Source organism: Bombina bombina, chromosome 1 (genome assembly GCF_027579735.1).
Source record: "Bombina bombina isolate aBomBom1 chromosome 1, aBomBom1.pri, whole genome shotgun sequence".
Lineage (NCBI taxonomy): Eukaryota > Metazoa > Chordata > Amphibia > Anura > Bombinatoridae > Bombina > Bombina bombina.
This window is the reverse complement of record NC_069499.1, coordinates 100,636,845-100,664,176: the sequence shown is the minus strand read 5'-3', so window position 1 is coordinate 100,664,176 and position 27,332 is coordinate 100,636,845. Positions and strand designations below refer to the sequence as shown.

Here is a 27,332-nt window from a genome sequence, read left to right as displayed (position 1 = left end):
AATAAGATTTCATGTTTCAGATAGGGCATGTCATTTTAAACAACTTTCCAATTTACTTTTATCACCAATTTTGCTTTGTTCTCTTGGTATTCTTATTTGAAAGTTAAACCTAGGAGATTCATATGTTAATTTCTTAGACCTTGAAGGCCGCCTCTTATATGAATGCATTTTGACATTTTTTTCAACGTTAGAGGGCATTAGTTCATGTGTGTCATAAAGATAACACTGTGCTCATTACATAGGAGTCAACACTGATTGGCTAAAATGCAAGTCTGTCAAAAGAACTGAAATAAGGTGCAGTTTGCAGAGGCTTAGATACAAGGTAATCAAATAGGTAAAAGTGTATTAATATAACTGTGTTGGTTATGCAAATGTTATGCAAATTTAATGCAAATTTAGGGAATGAGTAATAATGGGATTATTTATCTTTTAAAACAATAAAAATTCTGGTGTAGACTGTACCTTTAAAATCTGGCCTGTTAGTACTATTTGAGGAGTGGAGTTGAGAAACACTGATATCAACTGTGTCACATGGAAAGTGCCAGGTAAAATGTGCCACAGCGACAGGTGTCAGATAAAGTGCCGTAATAAAATATCCCAAGTTCGGGGGGCGGGTCCGAACACCGACCAAGATGGCTGCTTTTCACTTAGGCTGAATTCTGGAGCTGAGGGAACCGTTGCCTAACGCTTCACAAGCATATGACTCAAGCTCTAAACTGTAATGGTTTTATAGTTTAATATACAGAGAACGGACACATATGTTTTTGGACTTTGAATTTCAGCCAGGCAGACCGGTTTAAGTGAGGTGCGCAGCGGAGGCCTAGCAATAGACCTGACTCCTCATTTACCCTCCCTAAGTCCTGATATGTCAGGAGTAACAGCCGTATGAGCTGTCTTGCTATATGGAAACGTAGTGTATACAACTATATGGAACTACCTGCCACCTATTATTGTTTTAAAGAGAGCAGCAAAACTGAATCCAGCTATGGCGGAGATATATCAAGCGCTGCAGACTTTGCTGGATCAGTTCGAATTTCAGATGCGCAAAGTTATAACGGAGGGAACGAAACCCCTAACCCAGGGAACACCTACTAGTGAGCTGTTTGGCCGTGACAATAAAGGAGACAGCAGATTTGAAGCGGATACAGGCTTGCAGGGTTTAGAGAGGAACGGTGTCAAGACGGATCAGGTGCCAGAGCTCTATAGCCCATTACTTATGCACCAATCCTCACATACCGGAGCAACCCATAGCCCCGACCTTGCAGAGATCCTGGTGCGGCCACAGAGAGAAGTCAGCATGCAGTGGAAAATGCAGAGGCTGCAGAGTTCTATGCCGCTCGTACTGATCGGCTCCATGCCAAAATCTGTTTGTGACTCCAGTTGGTCCCATGAGGGGAGTAATGCGGGCAATCATGTAGGTCTGTACAGAAAGCCTGTTAAGTATACAGAGATCCGCAGTCAATTTTGGATGGCTCACGTAGTTTCAGGCCTGAGGAGATCGAGATTCGATAGAGACTTTTACGGTCGGTATGTATCTCTAGTGCAGCTGCCCCAACTTCTGTTTCCACGGTGGCCAATAAAGGTTGGAGTGGGCTAAAGAGAGTAATCTGAGACCCAGGGCTAATATAACACGCTGCAGATACGACCACCCGGTCGCTACAAGAACTTATTGCTGAGCCCTGGTTGATGAACCTGACCCCTGGGGAGGACATAACAGTAGTTTGAGTTAACAGGCAGCCACTTTCTATTTACTTCTAGAGGAAAGTGGTTAAATTTTTGGCTATCCTTATGAAGACATTATGTCTGAGATACCTTTGATAGCTTATGACTACCTAATATCCACTGAAATATGGACATATATACATCTTGTCTACAGTAATTTTTATAAGCTAACCAAGTTTCATGTTATGGCGCCTGTATGTTATATGCATTGTTTCTGCTCACTGTTCTTTATTTTGTGTTCATCACCTCCCTGTATAGTACAATATCTTTGTCTCAATGTCCACAGGGTAACCTGTTAGGGTTAGTAACTGGTTTAGAGGGACCACTGATAGGATGTTGTGTTATTTCACTAACTGTCTACCCACTTAGTAGACCTTAGCACATACCCTTCAAAATATAATCCTAAACCCACAGTGTTATTATTGACTATCTAAGATGACAATTTATTTTACCAAGGTTAACATGGTTAGTCCCACATATCAATAGATTTATTAGCATTCACTAGTTGTTTCCGTATGTATTTGGGTGTATGATACATCAAGTTACTAAGGTTCACTTATGCGTTTGTGTTATATTGACTGTATCATCTATATAAATTTAAAAAGAGGTTCGACCACAAATTGGGACCCAAAAGTGGCCCCCTATATTTCAAATACCTTCCTCTTATTTCAGCTTTCTAATGGTTAATGGGGTCCAAAAGTGGCCCTTTTGTCAGTTGAAGGGCTCTGAGATAAGGCGCTATGGTTCTTACAGCTCCATATTTATTGTACCTCATCATTGTTTATTGCATAACTGATTTAATGTATTGTTCTTTCTTTTGAGTGTACTCATGTATACTTATTGTGATGGAACATGTCTATTTTTTATGTATCGCCTGGCAAACCTCAATAAAAATATTTATAAAAAAAAAAAAATATCCCAAGTTCCTTTCATTAATATTTGTTCTAATATTTCCACAGACATGCTGCATCTGTATTCACTAAAACAGGATTTTAAAATAACTTCCTGAAAGCAGAAAAATATATCTGTGGTTCACAGTTCCATAGAAGATATATAGAAGATATATTACAATATGGGGTATACTTGACTGCATCTTATTCTTGTTTTCATTTGACAATTTTAATAATATTTACATACTGCAGCTGGGGTACTAAGGAAAAAAAAGGTTTTGCTACACAAAGTATGAGATGTAGATTTTTCTTGCCCAAACTTTGTTGTCAGTTACCTTGGAACCCTTCCAGGTGAGAAGGACTTGTTGGGGTTCTTGGCTGGATATAGGACGGCTTAAATGTTGGCACTACAAACGGAACTTCTCTTCCATCAGATGGCAACTTTGAAAGCAAGTAATCTTCTGTACATCCCACTTGCCGCTTTATAGACACAGAGGACATGGGTGGCAAATCCACAATATGTGACCCTTTCCTGATGCCACCAGAAGATTGTTTTTCATTAATAGCTGCAATGACAAGAGTACAGACGTTTAGATTTGTGGCTTAAAGAAAGGACTAACTATATAGATTGAAAGTTTCCAATTAGCGTTCTCAGAGTAGTATGGATAGACAAACCGAAAGGGATTAATTAATTATGTAACTATAGTTCCCAGGTCACTTCTGGACCTCCATGGTTTTTGTGTGTGGCCCATAGGATCTCTGTACAGAAGATTATATATAAAAGAAAACAGTTCCACAATTATCATCAAGAAATTAAAGGGACATGAAACTCAGTTTTTTTCTTTCATGATTCAGATAGCGCATTACAATTTTATCCCCTTAAGGACGGGCATTTCAGACTAAAACCTCCCCAAAACACCAGAGCATTTTTAGCATTTTTGCCATCACAACATTTAAACAGAAATAGAGCCTTTTTTTATATGTACCTATCAAAACTATATATTTTGTTTTAGTAGACAACCCAAAGTATTGATCTAGGCCCATTTTGGTATATTTTATGCCACCATTTCACCACCACATGCGATCAAATTAAAAAAAAAAGTTAACTTTTTCATAAACTTTAGGTTTCTCACTGGAATTATTTACAAACAGCTTGTGCAATCATGGCACAAATGGTTGTAAATGCTTCTCTGGGATCCCCTTTGTTCAGAAATAGCAGACATATATGGCTTTGGCAATGCTTTTTGGTATTTAGAAGGCCGTTAAATGCCGCTGCACACCACACTTGTGTTATGCCCAGCAGTGAAGGGGTTAATTAGGTAGCTTGTAGGGTTAATTTTAGCTGTAGTGTATAGGTTACCCTCCCACCTGACACATCCCACCCCCTGATCCCTCCCTAATCCCTCTCAAACAACTCTCCCTCCCCCACCCCACAATGGTCAGCCCCATCTTAAAGTGAAGGTAAAGTTCACTGTATGTCATTATGTATTTTTGATTGTTAACCTAAATGAATGGTACTTTAATTCATCATTTTTTTTTTTATTAAGTATAAACTCAGATTTATATCGTTATACTTACATTTGGGCTATCCATAAAATCAACCCTATTTTTTTCTTTTTTTTTATTCTCATGTCACGTTTTTTTATTATCCAATTGAAATTCTGGCCGTTAGGTGGCCAGAGATCGACGTCATCCGCCTCCTGTATCCTCTGCGCATGCGTTTAGTATCTCTATGGTATACTTGTAGCAAAAGCGCGCGCCCGTTTCGCGCATGCGCATTGCAAAACATTTTCTATTATTGTCGGAGATTGTCGCAAGTGATTTGAAGAAAAAAAAAGTGGATTACCGCATGCGCATTGCAATCAGTAGACGATGCTATGCGCATGCGTTGTTCCTTGTCTGCTCGTGAACACGCTTTGGAGATACGTATAGAGCGGGTGGGACCGCTCTATACGTCATTCATTATGAAATAAGGAAATGGCTAATGGGAGGAGTGAGGAACGGCACAGTAGGGTAATTTTAAACATCTTTATCATATAAATATATGCTCGTTTTCAGAAAATAAGTTAGCGATGATAATCTTTTCACTGTGACTAAATTGATGATGTATAGGGATAGTTGAACATTTACCTTCACTTTAAGTTAATTTTTTTTAATTTTATAAATTTTCTGCAGTGTAGGATCCCCCCTTAACCTCCAACCCCCCTGATCCCCCCAAACAGCTCTCTAAACCGCTCTCTAAAATTTAATTTTATATATTTTCTGCAGTGTAGGATCCCCCCTTAACCTCCAACCTCCCTGATCCCCCCAAACAGCTCTCTAAACCTCCCCCCTCTACCTATTAGCCGCCATCTCAGGTACTGGCATCTGTCTGCCAGTACCCAGTTTGCTATAATTGTATTTATTTGGCAAACAAAAACGTTTTTTTTTCTGTAGTGTAGCTGCCCTCCCCCTCATTACCATACCCCCCTCCCAGATTGGTTTCGCACCCTCTACCCCACTTTCCACTATAGTAAACCCCTCTCCCTGCTACCCCCTTCCTGCTTCCAACTCACTGCCGCTGTAACGTAGCGGTCCCGCCCCTCCCACTCACCTTCCGCCACCCTCCAGTGATGGGCCGCCTAACCGCCTCCCTCCTTACCCTCCCACTAACTCGGCACCACCTCTGTCCGATCCAGAGAGGGCCACAGCACATCAGTAACTCTGCAACTCTATTTCTGCAGTGCCCCAGTCATGGGACATGCAGAAATAGCGCAATCTCGCTATTTTTAGCTAGATAGAGGCAGAGAGAAGCCCAGGACTTGTAAGGTCCATCAAACATAAATGTTTTGCTTTGTTCTCATCGTATTATTAGTTAAAGGGATACTAAACCCACATTTTTTCTTTCATGATTCAGATAGAGCATGCAATATTAAGCAACTTTCTAATTTACTCCTATTATCAAATTTTCTTTGTTCTCTTGGTATCTTTATTTGAAAAATCAGGCATGTAAACTTACGAGCAAGCCCATTTTTGGTTTAGACCCTGGAAAGCGCTTGCCACCAATCAGCAAGCCATACCAAGGTGAACCAAACACTGCTGCCATATAGTGCTCATGCAAATGTATAACTTTGTTAAAAGCATTCTTGCAAACCTGCTACCATGTAGTGCTCCAGATACGTGAATGCTCCTAAACCTACCCAATTGATTTTCAACAAAGGAACAAAAAGCGAACAAAGTAATTTTGACAATTAGAAACTTTTTTTTTTTTAATTACACTCTATTTTAATCATAAAAAACATTTTGGTTTCATGTCCTTTTAAGCAGTGTATTTGCACCAAATGTGGTATATTTAAATAGTAAATTAAATTAATTTTCTTTTATTTTTAACTAAAAATGTGATTATAATTTAATTTTATTTTGAGGCGTTAGCTTTAAACTAAGTGTGAGTATAATATATTGTGATATGCAGCCAATCCAACCATTAGTAACCAGCCCATCATGCAGTAAGGTTTTGGCGCCCTTATTTAATGTGACATAAACGTAGAGTTTGAAATGCAAAACAACACATTTCAAATTCCATCAGGATACTTTTTTTTCTGCAGTATGCTTATTTTTTAAAAAAATGCTTCCATGAAAAGTTACTAGCTAACTTTTATTGCACGTGCACGTTACCTGCTGAGCATAAGACAGTAGAACGCATGCTCGCCCATCCGCTACTTGCCCATGCATGTTACAACAATAGTGAAAGTAAAATGTTAAGCTTTTTATGGCTTACAGATAAAGAGGGCGCCAAAGGCTAAAGGTATCAGAGTGCTGGTATCAAGTGTAAAAAAGTTGTGGATGTTATCACTTTCTTCAGTGCACAAGCACTCTGTTCGTATACTTATACTTGTAGACACAGTTGGATATTTGAATTCATCCACACTGTGAGAGCTTGAAAGTTGTAGTGAAGAGGTTAACCCGGGTTAAATAGTAGCGATATTGTTCAAAGATAGGGTGAAATTTAGTCACTCTTAGTATACTGCTACAAAGTCACAAGGTAATCGACGCGTTTCACCCACCTGTGCGCTTTATCTTGATCTTGATACCAGCACGCTTTCAAACTGTCTACATAGGAAACGAACGGATGAGGCGTGACGTCAGACGCTGTCCCTACACACGTGTGTGGTCTCTGTTTTGCAGCTCGGGAGAGACTGCCTTGGCTTTCGTAGTGGTCCCTGGTGTGACCGAAGATCTCACAAGCGGTAAAGTAAAGCGCTGCTTTAACATTGTTGATATATAATTTTGAATCAAAGCTTTATATGCAATTTCAGGTGTACTGGACATTTTCCGGATCAATCTCCATTATTGGAAAGTTCCACGCCATCCTATATCCCACAGTATACTTGGGAAATATCTACTATATCCCTTGGGCATATACATATCTAAGTTTCAAGTATAACTTGCATTGTTTCTAATATTTTTTAATCACCACTTGTTTTTAACTTACTCACTGATTATTGCATTTAAAACAGATCGTATATGTATTTTATTTATATCTATTCCCATTTGCTTAGCTAATTGTAGCAATAAGCTGTTACATAGGGTTTTAAAACCTAGGGAGACGTCCCTGTTTACACTGTTTGATTTTAAGGTTGTATATTGACTTCTATTAAATAATTTTAAATAACACTATATTGGTTTCTGATACCTTTAGCCTTTGGTGCCCTCTTTATCTGTAAGCCGTAAAAAGCTTAACATTTTACTTTCACTATATCTTGACACTTTTTAGGGATAGTGTCTTTTAGAGAGGTGCTTGGTATTAGTTCCTAAGCGCACTTCTAATTTCTGTTTATCCTTAGCATGTTACAACAATACTTCTAATGATATTTGGAATACAATGCAATGCATTTCAAACTTAATTTTTTGGTCTATTTAATAGTATGAGCTTTTATTTTTTTTATTTTAAAGGGATATAAAACTCAAAACTGAAATGCACATAAATGCATTTAATTTTAAAGAAAAGGGAAGCATTTTACAGAGCACACATCAGCAAAAATGCTTCTAGTAAAATAAATCACTGTTCATCCATAGCTTTTACTGTGCACAAAGTACATAGGCCCTTTGCAACCTCATTAAACAAGATATTATATAAATCATAGTCATTACAGGACCAGATTACAAGTTGCGCGCCATTTAGCGCTTTCACTCGCACGCAAACCCATCCCAGAAGTAAACTTTGGAGGCGCGTGGGTTAGCTCACGTATTACAAGTTGAAAGCAAAATATTTGCTTGCGAGCAAAAGCCCATGCACACTATCTTCAGCACTTTGGATATTGCCACCACGTTAACTTCTCCCCATAGACTTGAATGGAGTGTGCAAACTGCTAAAAATGTAACAGCTAATCCGACGCTGGGTCCATCCTACAGCGCTAACCCAAAGGTAGTTATGAATATTATATATATATACTGTATATTCAAAATCAGATCCGCACTCACTGGACTTTTAAATGGTGATAAAAAAGTTTATCCCAGGTGATATATCTGAGTAAACAAGACTCTTCCTCAGAAAAACAAACAATAGTGAAAGTGCAAACAATTTAAAGATTATTATAACCCCTCCAGTCACATCAAAAAGTGCGCCAAAACAGTTGTCATGGTAACAGCATTATGCAACATAGTTAGTGAATGCATCATATAAATGCATGTATAAGTCTTATTAAAATGTGCCTCTCTACATATCATATGGAGCGTACAAACTAAAATAAAAACGTAACAGCTAACCCCATGCCGCGCTCAACCTACAGCGCTATTCCAAAGGTAGTTATGAATATTTTACATTCCAATGTTCTTCAAATAGAAGAAAATGTTATTTATATATATATATATTTATATTTATTTTTTTTGTAAAATATATATCTACAGAACACCCTTTATCCAAACTGCTTGGGACCAGAAAAGGTTTAGATTTTGGAATAGTTTTGATTTTGGTATATTTACATTTGAAAAATGGAATAGTTTGAAGAGGAGATGGAACCAAGTGTTAACAATAATATCTTATGTCATTTAGGCAATATTTACACGTTATAATACAGCTTATACATGCAACCTAAAGGTAGTTTTATATACTTTTGTTTACATAGTACCATCAGGAAGATAGTACAGTACTGTAATCAGAAAGGTAATATTTGTTGTTCTAAATAAATATAGAGACTAACATTTGCATTTAAGAACACAAAATCAAACCAAAGACACAGGCAGAGAAGATTGCAACTTACAAACGGGGGGGGGGGGAAGGATTTTTTCATAATTTTACTTTTCGAAGTCCAGATTTGAACATATATATGTATAGGTATATCAGATATAGAATAACTATTTAAAAATACATTATTAAATATTAAAATTGAATAAAAATGTTTTTTCATGTTTTCAGGTATTTGTCTGGAAAGGGCTCCAAAGTATCTATACATATCTATATATTTTATACATGTGTATATATGTGTTTATATGTGTGTATATATGTATATACATACATATAAACATAAATACACATGTATGCACATATATACAGATGGCCCTCGGTTTACAACGGTTCAATTTGCACCGTATCAGAATAACAACCTTTTTTTTTTTTTCAGTCATGTGACTGCTATTGAAAAGCATTGAGAAGCAGTGCGTTGATTGAAATAGCCAGTAGGTGGAGCTGTCCGCTTGTGTTGCAGCAAAGATATGCAAGCCAAGCAAGCTGAAATTAATCAGTTTAACTAGACCTGAGCTATCGAGCAGCTTGCAAAGGAACAAGATCTTCCTGTCTATAAATTAGTCCAGATTGGAATGCATAGAAAGAACAGTTTTCAGAAAAATGCAAGTAAAGTCTGTGTTGTGTGATTATTTTATTAGGTTTATAATGCTGTTTAGCAAATGTTTTTGTTCATTTAACTTAGTTTAATTATATATTCTTTGTTGTGTGATTATTTTATTAGGTTTAAAATGCTGTTTAGCGGGGGCGGAGCTAGCCAGCAGCCTAGACAGTCACAATTTATCAGAGCTCTAGTTAGAACCTGTCATTTATTAGCCCTAAAAAGCATGATTTAGGAGCTGATTCCAAGAAAAAATCTTTGGAGCAGTATTTACTCACTACAGGGGACCATTGGCTGAAATTTGGCTGAGTTTGAGACAAATTTCGATCTACCCAGAAAGGAGTTCCAGAGGATTTTCAGGAAAATCCCAGGCTTCGGCCTACCTCGGAAGTCTCTGGCTCATTAAAGAGCCTGAAATCTTCAGGAAAGAATAAGATTAAAGCAGGCAGAACTACCATCCCTGATAAATAACTGCACATCAGGATCTAAGCAGCCTAATGTATCCAGAATTCTCTGATAACCAGCTCAATATGGAAGTTCACTACAGGCAAATTAAAGCCCTACTGGACAAATTAGAGGAGAAAATGGATCACAACTTTTCTGATCTAACGCTCATACTCAGGGATCAGCAGGTTATGGAGAGCAGCCTTACGCCCAAGATGGCGACTACTTTAGACCCTGACGAATGTGGTAAGTCCTCCCTGATTGAAGCAAAAGGGTTATTATCAGAGCTGGATACTCACTATCAGAATCTGACACCGGTAAAACCCAAAGCACTATCCCTGCAACACTTCTTGCCAGATAAGACAGCTGATGAAACTATCCCTACAGAGCGGAAAATGACTGCATCACAGATCTGCATGACATCTCACCCACATGGTGCATCTAGATTTTTGGCGGCGAAGGCTGCAACTCGGCGGATCACTGTTTTCTCATATAAATATTATGCAAAACTGCTTCCCAGGAACATCTTCCAGCTTCTTCCTAAACAGTTACCACAGCTCAGCGATCCGCAACCGCCGGTGGAGAGATGGAACTTGGGCCCAGGTCTAGTGCCACATGATGAAGAGTCGGCTGTTCATGATACCGGAGCGGCGGATCCTGCAAGCTGCTATAAGAAATCTGACCTCCTAATGCTGGCCTACATTTACCATACTCGAATTAATAGCCTGATCCCTGGACGGAAAAACATTTTTATCTGGCTATGCAGTCCCTTTACCGCAGCGCAATCAGCAAGAAATGGAGTCATCATGGCTGCAGGCATTGGGTAAAAGACAGTCTTCACAAGTAACTATGAGTGTCCCTTCATCATAAACTGTTTTTTTTTTGGTTGCTCCTGATATATACTTGATGTCTTTGGAACTGGGGCTAATTAGTATTAATATTAATTTTATTATTATTTACAAATATAAGCCTCTATCTACTATTCCCAAGTTTTAGCCTGTATTCTGTGTGACTCTGGCATTACCTTACGTAAGGCAATCCTTCATGAAGGCGGTTGTTATGTGTTTAGATAAGATTGGAATTGCTCATACCCCCTCAAATACCGATGTATGGCTCACCCTGTTATGCTATTTATCAGTTTCTTTATTGCACATACTCTTTAATGTACTAAATACCAGAGTGCTTTCTATTACAATATATTTGCTCACTAATGTGAGCTTTAACTGCATGGTCTAGATAAGGAGTGCCACCTATATTAACTATCTTCCTTCTTAATGTGCTAAAAATGCTATTATATTCAGATATAGGAAGGTATGGTCTTATAGTTAACTATTATCTGATCTTGTTCCAGTTGTGTGTATTAACCCTAGAGTTTTTTTCCTTAGAGCCTCTCATGAAATAAGTTGCTGTAGCTTTGTAATTGTGACATAACAGCTATGGGGTATGTTTATTTAGCTCAGCTACAATGTGAAAGTCGAATGTCTATATATGAATGGCAGCCCCACTGTTTGGTAACATTAACATACTTACATATGTTTATAACTTGCATTTGGATGTTGTTTGTGCTTCTCATGTCAAAGCAGCGATAACTGATTATTTCTCATCTCCTTTCCTCACGTCATAAATACGTTTATCTGTAACCCCTGGTACCCCCTAGGTATATAAGTTAAGATTACTACAAGCTGCTGTACCAGAGTCTTTTGTTTATCCATTTGAATAATATAGCCATGGAACAGATTTCTATAGCCCCTATCATCTTTATAGTATATGTATAGCTCCTCGCCCTCATATGCACTTGCAAAATTATCAAACTGCTAAACCACTAGAATACTCATGGGGCTTTTCATATATTGCTAAACAAGAGCAGACTGTTTTTTCTTATACTGTCACACTACATGAAATGTCTTAATATAATATTATTATTAGTAATCTTAGTTAGTGAATATTATAGGTAAGCACTTCCTCTAATATATATATTTGCAAACACAGGTTTGATGCCCACTTATCCTACAATCTGAGACTGCCAAGTTTCAGCCGGGCACTTATAAGCCCATACATTGCTGCAATATCTTAAAAATAATTTTAATGTATACGCAAAGGTATCAGTGGCCACTACTCTTAAACTTCCTACGTATTGACATGACGTCTAAGCTATCTTTTATGGGTACTGCAACTACTTTAGTACCAGATTCTTTATTGTTTACGCCTCTTAATTTCCTTACTACGAGCTAAGGCTATAATAGCACTATCACACGAGCCCAGACAGGATCTCAGTCTTAACAAATAGGCTTGATATCTATGTTTGACATATAGCAACGCCCAATTGTTCACAGTAGAAGACTAAGCTATACACTTACCTCTACAGCCCTATAAGAAGGCTACATTTGCTCCATGTGAGTACACTTGAAGGGTTATGTGACAGGGTTTCTCTAACAGGTTAAGTTTAGATTTTAAGAAATGGTATTCAACTGATGGTTAAGAAATGGTATTCAACTGATATAGTTTTCATGTCCACGTGTGTGTTAGCTTGCCAAACTCCATATGATTAGTAGTGTTACTTTTTCATACAGGTAAAAAACTGGAGAGTTACCCCCCATGTCCCTTAGTTGACCTATATATGCTTATATGTATATGGCTCCGCCCTCCTCCCTTTCCCTCGTATGCAGAGCGGTGCTTACCCGCTGGATATCCCCCCCCCCCCTCTTACTATATACACATTGTCTCTTTTCTTGCAGCCCCTAAGGAGCTGCTTACTGGACCATCAGTTATTTATTCTACAATTCTGGTCCATTGGGCCTAAAACTATATCTCTAATTGGCCAGTCATCTTTGCTAGTTTATTGAAAAATCGAGGTTTCATTAGCCTACCATTAATGTTTTATATAACTGTTGAAATGTTATACTTAGTTTTGTCTGTATCTTTTTCTCTGATCAAAAAGGCGTATTATGTTTTATGTTTAATATGCAAAACCTCAAACAAAAAAAAAAAAAAAACAAAAAAAAAAATGCTGTTTAGCATTTAAAGTCTTCATTTCAAAGCTTTAAAAATAATTTATTAGGTGTTACTTATGACAATTTTGAGAGGGGACTGGAACCTAACTCCCTCACTTCCCATTGACTTACATTATAAACTGGGTTTCAATTTACAACGGTTTTGATTTACAACCATTCCTTCTGGAACCTAACCCCGGCGTAAACTGAGGGCTACCTGTACATATGTATATATATATACATATTACACATATTTAGACATGTATATGTATGTATATATTGATTAAAGCCCTTTACATATAAATACCTTGGCATATACCATATACCTTTGAACCCTTTTAACGTTTTATTTGTTATATTTATGTGAATAATTTTTATTAGATGGTGTACAGTATATGAGAGTAACACTTTATTTTAATGTATTTATGCTGTTTAGTGCAACTTTTAATTTAGCCCTAACCATTTACATGAGGACATCAGTCCTGCTAACCCGAAAAGCGCAAATTTAGTTTAAACTTGTGTGGTCGTATTTACGTTCAACTTGTAATACGTGCGCAAGATAAAGCGGTCACGATATTTCATAAAACATGAAACCCCAATTTTTTCTTTTATGATTCAGATAGAGCATAAATTTATTAAAGGGACACTAAACCCACATGTTTTCTGTCATGATTCAGATAGCGCATGCAATTTTAAACAACTTTCTAATTTACTCCTATTATCAATTTTTCTTCGTTCTCTTTCTATCTTTATTTGAAAAAGAAGGCATCAAAGCTAAGGAGCCAGCAAATTTTTGGTTCAGAACCATGGACAGCACTTGTTTATTGGTGCTGTCCAATCAGCAAGGACAACCCAGGTTGTTCACCAAAAATGGGCCGGCATCTAAACTTACATTCTTGCTTTTCAAATAAACATACCATGAGAATGAAGAAAATTTGATAATATGAGTAAATTAGAAAGTTGCTTAAAATTGCATGCTCTATCTGAATCACGAAAGAAAAAGTTTGGGTTCAGTGTCCCTTTAATAACTATCCAATTTACTTCTATTATTAATTTTTCTTCATTTTATTGGTATTCTTTATTGAAGGAGAAACATTGTACTACTGGGAGCTAGCTGAGTACATTGCTAAGCCAAAAGGTGGTATATATGTGCAACTACCAATCTGCAGCTAGCCCCCAGCGCCTGAGCCTACTTAGGTATTCTTTTCAACAAAGAATAACAAGAGAACTAAGCAAATTAGATATATAAGTAGCTGTTTACAAGAGTATGCTCTATCTGAATCATGAGGAAACATTTGGGTTTCCTGTCCCTTTAACATATTTTTCCTTTAAAACTTGTAAACATCTTCTAAACTCATGTGCCGAGCCCTGGTATTGTCCATATTACAAGAGAGGACGAGGCAGAAAGGCAAATTTCACGTAATGCTGTGTATCCATCCCTCAAGAAAAATAAACTGCTACTTAAACTGCATTATGTATATTAAAGGCATATAGCAGCAATTAAGTGTTATAAATAAATACAATCATTTAACGCTGTCCTTTTTTAGAAAAGGTTTTGCAGGCCAAAAGCAGTTCAGGATACTAATCCGTTGGCAAACGCTCCAGTGTACTTACGGTCTCACTCAGGAGGGTCATTGAGAAAGTAATACCTACGAAACGCGTTTGACCTACCATGCTTTGACGGCTGGTTTTGCCTTTTAAGTGTTTCCAATAAAGAAGCTTTTACTTTTCAAGCAAGGAGTGGCGGCTGTTTTTTGTTCTTTACCCAGACCTATCCGTCAGTGTGCGAGGACTTGGCTGTTTCTGCAAAAGCAGTTCAGGGACACACCTTTTGAAAAGCCTAATGGAATCCATGTCCCTAGTATCTTTTGCTGTGGCCAGAGTTTGTGATCTGATTTAACCAATCACTCTGTAGAATGTTTTAGTCTTAGGTAAATTTCCCCATACTTAGGTATGATGATGGCAACAAGCACACATTTCAGAGGTATTTTACAGCAAAAGTAGGCAAAATAAATTATTAACATATATAACAATGTTGTTTAATTTTCTTAAATTTAACATTTTATGGGGGGGGTGAGCTGCTGACATTAATGTAACTTTAAAGTGACAAAATTAAACTCTCATGCTTCAGACAGAAAATGCAATTTTAAGAGACTTCAATTTGCAACTATAATTAAACTTTGTTCGTTCTCTTGGTACTCTTTGTTGAAAAGCATCCCTAACGTAGCATCAAGAGCAGCAATTCAATACTGGGACCTAGCTGGTGATTGGCGACTACACATTTATGCCTCTTGTCATTGGATCACCATATAATATATATATATATATATATATATATATTATATATAGTACAATTATTATAGTACAATAATACAATTATTTTACACATAAGAGTTTTTTTTGTTTGTTTGTTTTACAAAGTATACAAAAAAAATTACCTAGAGAACAAATGAAGATCAAATTTAAAATAAACTGGAAGTTAATTACTGCTCCTATAAGGTTCTTTTTTTAGGTGGTTTAAATTCAATCTACTGTATTTCCTTACCTTTAATTATACACTCATTCTCCTACCTATATGCCCAGTCCAGGCTTAACTATTTATCAGTATAGCTCTAGCCATATTATAGTATATATAACCCCTACAATTTTATGTGTAATCTGCTGCCAAGTAGTGAAAGATAATACTGACAAAATATGTCTTAATGAGACGCAAATTAGAATGTGGTACACTGATATAATGACAGCATTTGCTAAGGCTGCTATAAGTCTGTTTATTTTCTATATTTGTTTTATAACCCTGATTATATTTACAGTGAGCCGTGTAATACTTGTTTCACACAAACCAATATCAACATTTCACACCTAGTGTTTGTTCTTTAGAAAACAGCAATTCCACATTAATATCTGTTTCAAGTACAGTAAGCTACAGGTTTTCCTACTGTCATGATCAGATTCTGATATATAAACTAAGCAATTCCCAAGTCTGGATGCACTAGATAGAAACCATGCTTGACCCTAATTGCAATTTAAAGGGACATTTGTAGTTTTAAAATATGTTTCATCTAAGAGAGAGTATTTGAAAATGTATTTCATTTTTTAAATTTATTTAGACAGAACTCATGTATGTATCCTAAATAAATCAATATTTTATTGTAGAACTTGCAGGAATGTATCCCACTGCACCAGTAAAGCAGAGGCAGTTGGCAGCAAGTATCAATAGGAAGTACAAAATCAGTACTTCAGGATTAGTTTCAATTTAAATTTAAACACCTTTTAAATTTAAACACCAGCGAAACGTACGTCGGAACTGAACTGTTCTATATTGAGTTTTATCGCGTCTCTACACTAGCCAGGACACCTGGGGGCTTAGCGCTATTGTCTTGCTACTAAAAAGGTTTTGGTTTCAGCGGTCACACTCCTGCTGATCCATTTACCTCTTTGCAAGTTTGGCGATTTGAAGCATTTGTTACAGCATATCTGCTTTTGTACCCTTACATTGTGGTGTTATCAAGGCTTATGTGACGCTTTTATATATTTTAAAATACATTTGTATCCAAGTTTTGCCTAGTGTACTGTTTTCCCATCAGTATAAAGTGGGAGTGCGCATATCCTTGAGCTTAGTCGAAAGCTCCAACAAATGTGAGTAGTCATTTGTTACAAAACAACTACTTCCTCAAAGTGCCGTTACAGATTCACACTATGTTGCAATTTTCTGTTTCCTTTTTTATGGGATTTCACTGAGGAATGCTAACAAGTTTTGATTTTGGTATATTTACATTTGAAAAATGGAATAGTTTGAAGAGGAGATGGAACCAAGTGTTAACAATAATATCTTATGTCATTTAGGCAATATTTACACGTTATAATACAGCTTATACATGCAACCTAAAGGTAGTTTTATATACTTTTGTTTACATAGTACCATCAGGAAGATAGTACAGTACTGTAATCAGAAAGGTAATATTTGTTGTTCTAAATAAATATAGAGACTAACATTTGCATTTAAGAACACAAAATCAAACCAAAGACACAGGCAGAGAAGATTGCAACTTACAAACGGGGGGGGGGGGGGGAAAGGATTTTTTCATAATTTTACTTTTCGAAGTCCAGATTTGAACATATATATGTATAGGTATATCAGATATAGAATAACTATTTAAAAATACATTATTAAATATTAAAATTGAATAAAAATGTTTTTTCATGTTTTCAGGTATTTGTCTGGAAAGGGCTCCAAAGTATCTATACATATCTATATATTTTATACATGTGTATATATGTGTTTATATGTGTGTATATATGTATATACATACATATAAACATAAATACACATGTATGCACATATATACAGATGGCCCTCGGTTTACAACGGTTCAATTTGCACCGTATCAGAATAACAACCTTTTTTTTTTCAGTCATGTGACTGCTATTGAAAAGCATTGAGAAGCAGTGCGTTGATTGAAATAGCCAGTAGGTGGAGCTGTCCGCTTGTGTTGCAGCAAAGATATGCAAGCCAAGCAAGCTGAAATTAATCAGTTTAACTAGACCTGAGCTATCGAGCAGCTTGCAAAGGAACAAGATCTTCCTGTCTATAAATTAGTCCAGATTGGAATGCATAGAAAGAACAGTTTTCAGAAAAATGCAAGTAAAGTCTGTGTTGTGTGATTATTTTATTAGGTTTATAATGCTGTTTAGCAAATGTTTTTGTTCATTTAACTTAGTTTAATTATATATTCTTTGTTGTGTGATTATTTTATTAGGTTTAAAATGCTGTTTAGCATTTAAAGTCTTCATTTCAAAGCTTTAAAAATAATTTATTAGGTGTTACTTATGACAATTTTGAGAGGGGACTGGAACCTAACTCCCTCACTTCCCATTGACTTACATTATAAACTGGGTTTCAATTTACAATGGTTTTGATTTACAACCATTCCTTCTGGAACCTAACCCCGGCGTAAACTGAGGGCTACCTGTACATATGTATATATATATATACATATTACACATATTTAGACATGTATATGTATGTATATATTGATTAAAGCCCTTTACATATAAATACCTTGGCATATACCATATACCTTTGAACCCTTTTAACGTTTTATTTGTTATATTTATGTGAATAATTTTTATTAGATGGTGTACAGTATATGAGAGTAACACTTTATTTTAATGTATTTTTGCTGTGTTTAGTGCAACTTTTAATTTAGCCCTAACCATTTACATGAGGACATCAGTCCTGCTAACCCGAAAAGCGCAAATTTAGTTTAAACTTGTGTGGTCGTATTTACGTTCAACTTGTAATACGTGCGCAAGATAAAGCGGTCACGATATTTCATAAAACATGAAACCCCAATTTTTTCTTTTATGATTCAGATAGAGCATAAATTTATTAAAGGGACACTAAACCCACATGTTTTCTGTCATGATTCAGATAGAGCATGCAATTTTAAACAACTTTCTAATTTACTCCTATTATCAATTTTTCTTCGTTCTCTTTCTATCTTTATTTGAAAAAGAAGGCATCAAAGCTAAGGAGCCAGCAAATTTTTGGTTCAGAACCATGGACAGCACTTGTTTATTGGTGCTGTCCAATCAGCAAGGACAACCCAGGTTGTTCACCAAAAATGGGCCGGCATCTAAACTTACATTCTTGCTTTTCAAATAAACATACCATGAGAATGAAGAAAATTTGATAATATGAGTAAATTAGAAAGTTGCTTAAAATTGCATGCTCTATCTGAATCACGAAAGAAAAAGTTTGGGTTCAGTGTCCCTTTAATAACTATCCAATTTACTTCTATTATTAATTTTTCTTCATTTTATTGGTATTTTTTATTGAAGGAGAAACATTGTACTACTGGGAGCTAGCTGAGTACATTGCTAAGCCAAAAGGTGGTATATATGTGCAGCTACCAATCTGCAGCTAGCCCCCAGCGCCTGAGTCTACTTAGGTATTCTTTTCAACAAAGAATAACAAGAGAACTAAGCAAATTAGATATATAAGTAGCTGTTTACAAGAGTATGCTCTATCTGAATCATGAGGAAACATTTGGGTTTCCTGTCCCTTTAACATATTTTTTCTTTAAAACTTGTAAACATCTTCTAAACTCATGTGCCGAGCCCTGGTATTGTCCATATTACAAGAGAGGACGATGCAGAAAGGCAAATTTCACGTAATGCTGTGTATCCATCCCTCAAGAAAAATAAACTGCTACTTAAACTGCATTACGTATATTAAAGGCATATAGCAGCAATTAAGTGTAATAAATAAATGCAATCATTTAACGCTGTCCTTTTTTAGAAAAGGTTTTGCAGGCCAAAAGCAGTTCAGGATACTAATCCGTTGGCAAACGCTCCAGTGTACTTACGGTCTCACTCAGGAGGGTCATTGAGAAAGTAATACCTACGAAACGCGTTTTACCTACCATGCTTTGATGGCTGGTTTTGCGTTTTTTGTTCTTTAACCAGACCAATCCGTCAGTGTGCGAGGACTTGGCTGTTTCTGCAAAAGCAGTTCAGGGACACACCTTTTGAAAAGCCTAATGGAATCCATGTCCCTAGTATCTTTTGCTGTGGCCAGAGTTTGTGATCTGATTTAACCAATCTCTGTAGAATGTTTTAGTCTTAGGTAAATTTCCCCATACTTAGGTATGATGATGGCAACAAGCACATATTTCAGAGGTATTTTACAGCAAAAGTAGGCAAAATAAATTATTAACATATATAGCAATGTTGTTTAATTTTCTTAAATTTAACATTTTATGGGGGGATGAGCTGCTGAGATTAATGTAACTTTAAAGTGACAAAATTAAACTCTCATGCTTCAGACAGAACATGCAATTTTAAGAGACTTTTCAATTTGCAACTATAATTAAACTTTGTTCGTTCTCTTGGTATTCTTTGTTAAAAAAAGCATCCCTAACGTAGCATCAAGAGCAGCAATTCAATACTGGGACCTAGCTGGTGATTGGCGGCTACACATTTATGACTCTTATCATTGGATCACTATATATATATATATATATATATATATATATATATATATATATATTATAGTACAATAATACAATTATTTTACACATAAGAGTTTTTTTTGTTTGTTTGTTTTACAAAGTATACAGAAAAATTACCTAGTGAACAAATGAAGATCAAATTTAAAATAAACTGGAAGTTAATTACTGCTCCTATAATTTTTTTTTTTTAGGTGGTTTAAATTCAATCTATTTCCTTACCTTTAATTATACACTCATTCTCCTACCTATATGCCCAGTCCAGGCTTAACTATTTATCAGTATAGCTCTAGCCATATTATAGTATATATAACCCCTACAATTTTATGTGTAATCTGCTGCCAAGTAGTGAAAGATAATGCTGACAAAATATGTCTTAATGAGACGCAAATTAGAATGTGGTACACTGATATAATGACAGCATTTGCTAAGGCTGCTATAAGTCTGTTTATTTTCTATATTTGTTTTATAACCCTGATTATATTTACAGTGAGCCGTGTAATACTTGTTTCACACAAACCAATATCAACATTTCACACCTAGTGTTTGTTCTTTAGAAAACAGCAATCTCGCATTAATATCTGTTTCAAGTACAGTAAGCTACAGGTTTTCCTACTGTCATGGTCAGATTCTGATATATAAACTAAGCAATTCCCAAGTCTGGATGCACTAGATAGAAACCATGCTTGACCCTAATTGCAATTTAAAGGGACATTTGTAGTTTTTAAATATGTTTCATCTAAGAGAGAGCATTTGAAAATGTATTTCATTTTTTTTATTTATTTAGACAGAACTCATGTATGTATCCTAAATAAATCAATATTTTATTGTAGAACTTGCAGGAATGTATCCCACTGCACCAGTAAAGCAGAGGCAGTTGGCAGCAAGTATCAATAGGAAGTACAAAATCAGTACTTCAGGATTAGTTTCAATTTAAATTTAAATACCTTTAAAGTAAAAAAAAAATCAGGGAAAAAAAATAAAAATTATATATATGTGTGTGTGTGTGCGTGTGTGTGTATTAGTCTGCGTACAATATACTGGATAAATATATATAGAGTGCAGGTTTTTTTCTGCTGTATTCATACTATACTAGCACCCTGGCAGTTGTTGGACTAAGTGAGAGTGCTCTTCATTGCTATTATACATATATTTTATATATATATATATATATATATATATATATATATATATATATATATATATATATATATATATATACACACACACATATATATACATACATACACATATATACACATACACATATATACATACACATATACACATACACATATATACACATATACACATACACATATACACATACACATATACACATACACATATATATACATATATACATACACATATATACATACACATATATACATACACATATATATACATACACATATATACATACACACATATATACATACACATATATATACATACACATATATACATACACATATATACACATACACATATATACACATACACATATATACATACACATATATACATACACATATATACACATATATACATACACATATATACACATACACATATATACACATACACATATATACACATACACATATATACACATACACATATACACATACACATATATACATACACATATATATACATACACATATATATACATACACATATATACACATACACATATATACATACACATATATACATACAGATATATACATACACATATATACATACACATATATACATACACATATATACACATACACATACAAATATATACATACACATATATACATACACATATATACACATACACATATATACATACACATATATACATACACATATATACACATACACATATATACATACACATATATACATACACATATATACACATACACATATATACACATACACATATATACATACACATATATACACATACACATATATACATACACATATATACACATACACATATATACACATACACATATATACATACACATATATACACATACACATATATACACATACACATATATACATACACATATATACACATAAACATATATACATACACATATATACATACACATATATACATACACATCTATACATACACATATATACATACACATATATACATACACATATATACATACACAGTGTATATATATACAAAGTATAAATGTAGATTATATTGTACGCAGACTAATGCTAAAGAAAACATCTCAAAACAAGATGTAATTATACTCACATTTTAGTAAAAAATTGCACAGGATATTAGTTATTATTAATTGACTTTAAATGTAAATATTATTTAGCTTTGGTACAAATACTGATGCTTAAAGGCATACGAAACCCAAAAAAATTATTTTGGGATTCAAAGTAAACAATTTAAAAAAAGTTTCCAATTTACTTCTATTGTCAAATTTGCTTAGTTTCCAAAATATTAATTGTTGAAAAGATACAGTACCTAGGTAGATGTCTGGAGCACTACATGGCAGGAAATAGTGCTGACATCTAGTGTTCTTGCAAATGTACAACATTCTTACAAAACTGATGCCATATAGTGCTAGAGATACGTGCAAACTCAAGCTATTTTCAACAAGAGATACAAAGAGAACATAGACAATTTGACAATGAAAGTAAATTAAAATGTTTAAAATTGTACGCTCTATCTGAATCATGAAATAAAAAAATTGATTTTCGTGTCCCTTTACTTTTCTAAGGAGAACAGATTAATTTCATCATTGATACCAAATTATTAATGTTGTTTTCTGGTCAGTGGTGCTAAGGGTCAAACAAGCACTATTGGAAGGACAGATGTGGCCCCAGGCCATAGTGCGGGCTCTAAATACAGCTAAGCAGTCATAATGGGGCCTAGTTATCAAGCCGTCAACCTCAAATACGCTGCGTATTCCGCAGCGTATTTGTGGCGAGGCTGATTCGCCTTAGTTATCAAAGGCTCGAGACCGGCAAAAGTAGAATTTTGTGACGTAAACTTCGATCCGCCGGACTCAGTCCGACACAGATCGATTCTTACGTCACTCCAGATGTTCCGCACACAAGTGCGGCACAATCTCACTACTTTTGCTAGTTATCAAAAAACTAGCAGGTACGCTCGGCACTTTTACGGCCCAGCGTACCTGGTTTTCAAAGCGCCAGCCTGGAGGCGGCGGATCCCATAGGAATCAATGGGAGTCTGACCATAGCGAAAGTACAAGTTCGCTGCTGCCAGACATCCCATTCATTCCTATGGGAGCTGTCTACACCTAACACCCTAACATGTACCCCGAGTCTAAACACCGCTAATCTGACCCCCCCTACACCGCCGCAACTACATAAAGTTATTACCCCCTAAACCGCCGCTCCCGGAGCCCACCGCAACTATAATAAATGTATTAACCCCTAAACCGCCGCTCCCTGAACCCGCCGCAACCTATATTAAATGTATTAACCCCTATCCTGCCCCCCTACACCGTCGCCACCTATAATAAATTTATTAACCCCTATCCTGCCCCCCACTACGCCGCCGCCACTGTAATAAAATGATTAACCCCTAAACCTAAGTCTAACACTAACCCTAACGCCCCCCTAACTTAAATATTAATTAAATAAATCTAAATAAATTAACTCTTATTAACTAAATGAATCCTATTTAAAACTAAATACTTACCTTTAAAATAAACCCTAATATAGCTACAATATAAATAATAATTATATTGTAGCTATCTTAGGATTTATTTTTATTTTACAGGTAACTTTGTATTTATTTTAGCTAGTTAGAATAGTTATTAAATAGTTATTAACTATTTAATAACTACCTAGCTAAAATAATTACAAAATTACCTGTAAAATAAATCCTAACCTAAGTTACAATTAAACCTAATACTACACTATCATTAAATTAACTAAATAAACTACCTACAAATAACTACAATTAAATACAATTACATAAACTAACTAAAGTACAAAAAATAAAAAAAGCTAAGTTACAAAAAATAAAAAATTAAGTTACAAACATGTTAAAAATATTACAACAATTTTAAGCTACTTACACCTAATCTAAGCCCCCTAATAAAATAACAAACCCCCCCAAAATAAAAAAAATCCCTACCCAATTCTAAATTAAATAAATTTCAAAGCTCTTTTACCTTACCAGCCCTTAAAAGGGCCATTTGTGGGGGCATGCCCCAAAAAGTTCAGCTCTTTTGCCTGTAAAAGAAAAATACAACCCCCCCCAACATTAAAACCCACCACCCACATACCCCTAATCTAACCCAAACCCCCCTTACAAAAACCTAACACTAATCCCCTGAAGATCATCCTACCTTGAGTCGTCTTCACTCAGCCGAGCCACCGATGGAACTGAAGAGGACATCCGGAGCGGAAGAAGTTAATCCTCCAAGCGGCGCTGAAGAAATCTTCCATCCGATGAAGTCATCATCCATGCGGCGCTGAAGAAGTCTTCGATCCGGCCGATGTCATCTTCAAAGAGGCGCTGAAGAGGTCTTCTATCCGGGCGAAGTCATCTTCCAAGCCGGGTCTTGAATCTTCCTTCCGCCGACGCGGAACCACCTTCTTCACCGACGGACTACGACGAATGACGGCTCCTTTAAGGGACGTCATCCAAGATGGCGTCCCCTCAATTCCGATTGGCTGATAGGATTCTATCAGCCAATCGGAATTAAGGTAGGAAAAATCTGATTGGCTGATGGAATCAGCCAATCAGATTGAGCTCGCATTCTATTGGCTGTTCCGATCAGCCAATAGAATGCGAGCTCAATCTGATTGGCTGATTGGATCAGCCAATCGGATTGAACTTGAATCTGATTGGCTGATTCCATCAGCCAATCAGATTTTCCTACCTTAATTCCCCTTGATAAAGCCCGGCGAACACCGGGGGAAACGCGTTGGGGTTCACATCCGTCAGGAGCACCAAAAAACAGGACTGTAATACTGAGGGCGGGCTGTCCGGAAAACCCTGCCGCAATTTTACACTTGCCATTTCAAACTTCCAGTTACCAGTCACCTGTGGTCTGTGAGTGCTGTGCACGGAAACAAAGTGTTTTATCCTTGTGAATAAATAAAGGCATTTTTTTATCATACATCTGGTGAGTAGATTTATCACTTATCTGCGCTAATTTGTGTTATAATTGCACTTGAATCCTCTCTCTTTTGCGCTTTTGTTTTTTCTGTCTATCTACTTTGGATCCTGGATCCCACAATCCCTTGAGAAAGAGGGGATTTAAAGGAGCAGCAGAGAGGGAGCAAAAAGGAAAAAGGATCCGCTTGGAAGCTATCAACAGGATTGAAAACGATTCCATCAAAAAAAGAAGCAGAATAAAATCACTCAATTTTGTGAGACAAAAGGTACTGTCTGGCTATTGGAACTTTTTACAAGGAAGACTAATTATGCAGAACTTATGAAAGCAAATTTTGCAGAACTTATGAAAGTTGCTTCCCAATAGCCGTATGAGACAATCTGATTCAGTATTTCAGTACTTAGGTGTATTTTTTATGATTCAGTATTTCAGCACATAGTTGTATTTTAATTTTAATAATTAATATTTTTCATTCTTTGAGGCTTAATATCTATACCTAGCGCTGAGTAGTGTTCTGGTGTCGCTTTTCTATCTGTTTATATTGTTTAATATCTGGCGATAAACTACAACAGATGGCAATAGACAGCAAGATAAAAAAGTAAAGGGCTCCTCTTATTTCACATCCCCTTAAAGGGACACTGAACCCAAAAATTTTCTTTCATAATTCAAAAAGAACATGCAATTTTAAGCAACTTTCTAATTTACTCCTATTGTCAATTTTTCTTTATTCTCTTGCTATCTTTATTTGAAAAGCAAGAATGTAAGTTTAGAAGCCGGCGCATTTTTAGTTCACAACCTGGGTTGTACTTGCTAATTGGACAGCACCATTAAACAAGTGCTGTCTAGGAATCTGAACCAAAAATTGGCTAACTCCTTAGCATAGATGCCTTATTTTTCAAAAAAAAATAGCCAGAGAACAAAGAGAGATTGATAATAGGAGAAAATTAGAAATTGCTTAAAATTGCATGCTCTATCTGAATCATGGAATAAATTTGGGTTTAGTATCCCTTTAACTGTTTCAAGCTTAAAAGTGATATTAAATATCCTTTATTGAAAGGCATACCTAGGTAGGCAAATGACCAGTCATGCACTACTGGGAGCTAGCTCATGATTTGTGGGTACACATATATGCCTTCTGTCATTGGCTCACCAGATGTGTTCAACCTTTTATAACCTCTTAAATATTAGCCGATAAAGGGCCTGATATTCAAAACCTTGTCGGCATGGGAAAATCTTTGGGAGTTTTTAGAACACTACATAGCAACATAAACATTTCTCAAGATAACATTTGTGTTTCTAAACCTTTTTAGAATATCTTGCCTAAGCGGGGAGGTTTTAAATATTAGGCCCAAAGTCACCAAAGTTAAAAAATAACAAAAAACTTAGCAATACACTTAATTATTCATTTATCCCCTTTTAATTGTGGGTCTTGAATGTTGTCCCTAATTGACCTCAGCAGAAGTGATAAGATAGCATACTGTAATTGCCAGTTTTGCAAACAAAATGACGTTGATAAACATTGTATTCTCCAGGAGACTGGTTCAGCTAAATAAAGAATGTTGAAAAATGATTGCATCAAATAAGGTGTAAATGTATTCAAAAATGTTATTACACCCCACAAGTATTTTAATTTATTTAAGACTGACGTAAAGTTTTGGAATTACAAGGTTTTATATTTATGTCCCTTTAATGTAACTTTAACACCAAGATGAAATTTATGAAGTAAATAATCAAGTTGAAAAAAAAGAGCAAAAAATGAGTTACAGCATAATATTATGGCCAATAAGTGATGAGGAGCAATAAGATGATAGGATTTGTTTATATACTCCCTTTGTAAATAACTGAACAAGTTGTTCCTCCCATTAGTACAGCCTTTCATCCACTATTACTCTGCAAAATGTAATGTCAGCTCACTCATAAATACCACTCTAAAAATGATGCAAAGTGTGACATGAAAAGTATTTGATCAATAAGACCCAAATACCTCGGACTGGCAAATGCTTTGGTACAAAATAACAAATGCTGACTGTATATTATTCTTAATGTCTTGTGACAGTCGAAAATGTGCGATTTGTTGCAAAAACAATGATAATTTGAATACTGAATGTAACATTTGGGTCTTTAAATTTGAATGTTTATTCCCGCGGTGTTCAATGCAATATTAAAATTTTATTTTTCCATATTCAAATGTTATATTATCTGGTATTCAAATCTCAGCATTCATTTTCTAGAGACTTTTGAATTGCAAAACAAATGTGATGGGGAATATTTATTCTGTGGTTTGAATGTCAAAATTCCGACTACTGGTGTAGAGCAGTGT

At 35.6% G+C, this 27,332-nt stretch overlaps 1 protein-coding gene across 2 annotated transcripts in view; it reads right to left on the bottom strand.

The window, feature by feature from the left end:
- TC2N (tandem C2 domains, nuclear) overlaps positions 1–27,332 on the bottom strand; it is a 135,352-nt gene that overhangs the window by 78,475 nt on the left and 29,545 nt on the right. For both annotated transcript variants that reach the window (XM_053697551.1, XM_053697552.1), the window contains one exon: positions 2,948–3,178. In XM_053697551.1, the coding sequence (XP_053553526.1) occupies positions 2,948–3,178 (231 nt within the window). The remainder of the gene's footprint in view (positions 1–2,947; positions 3,179–27,332) is intronic.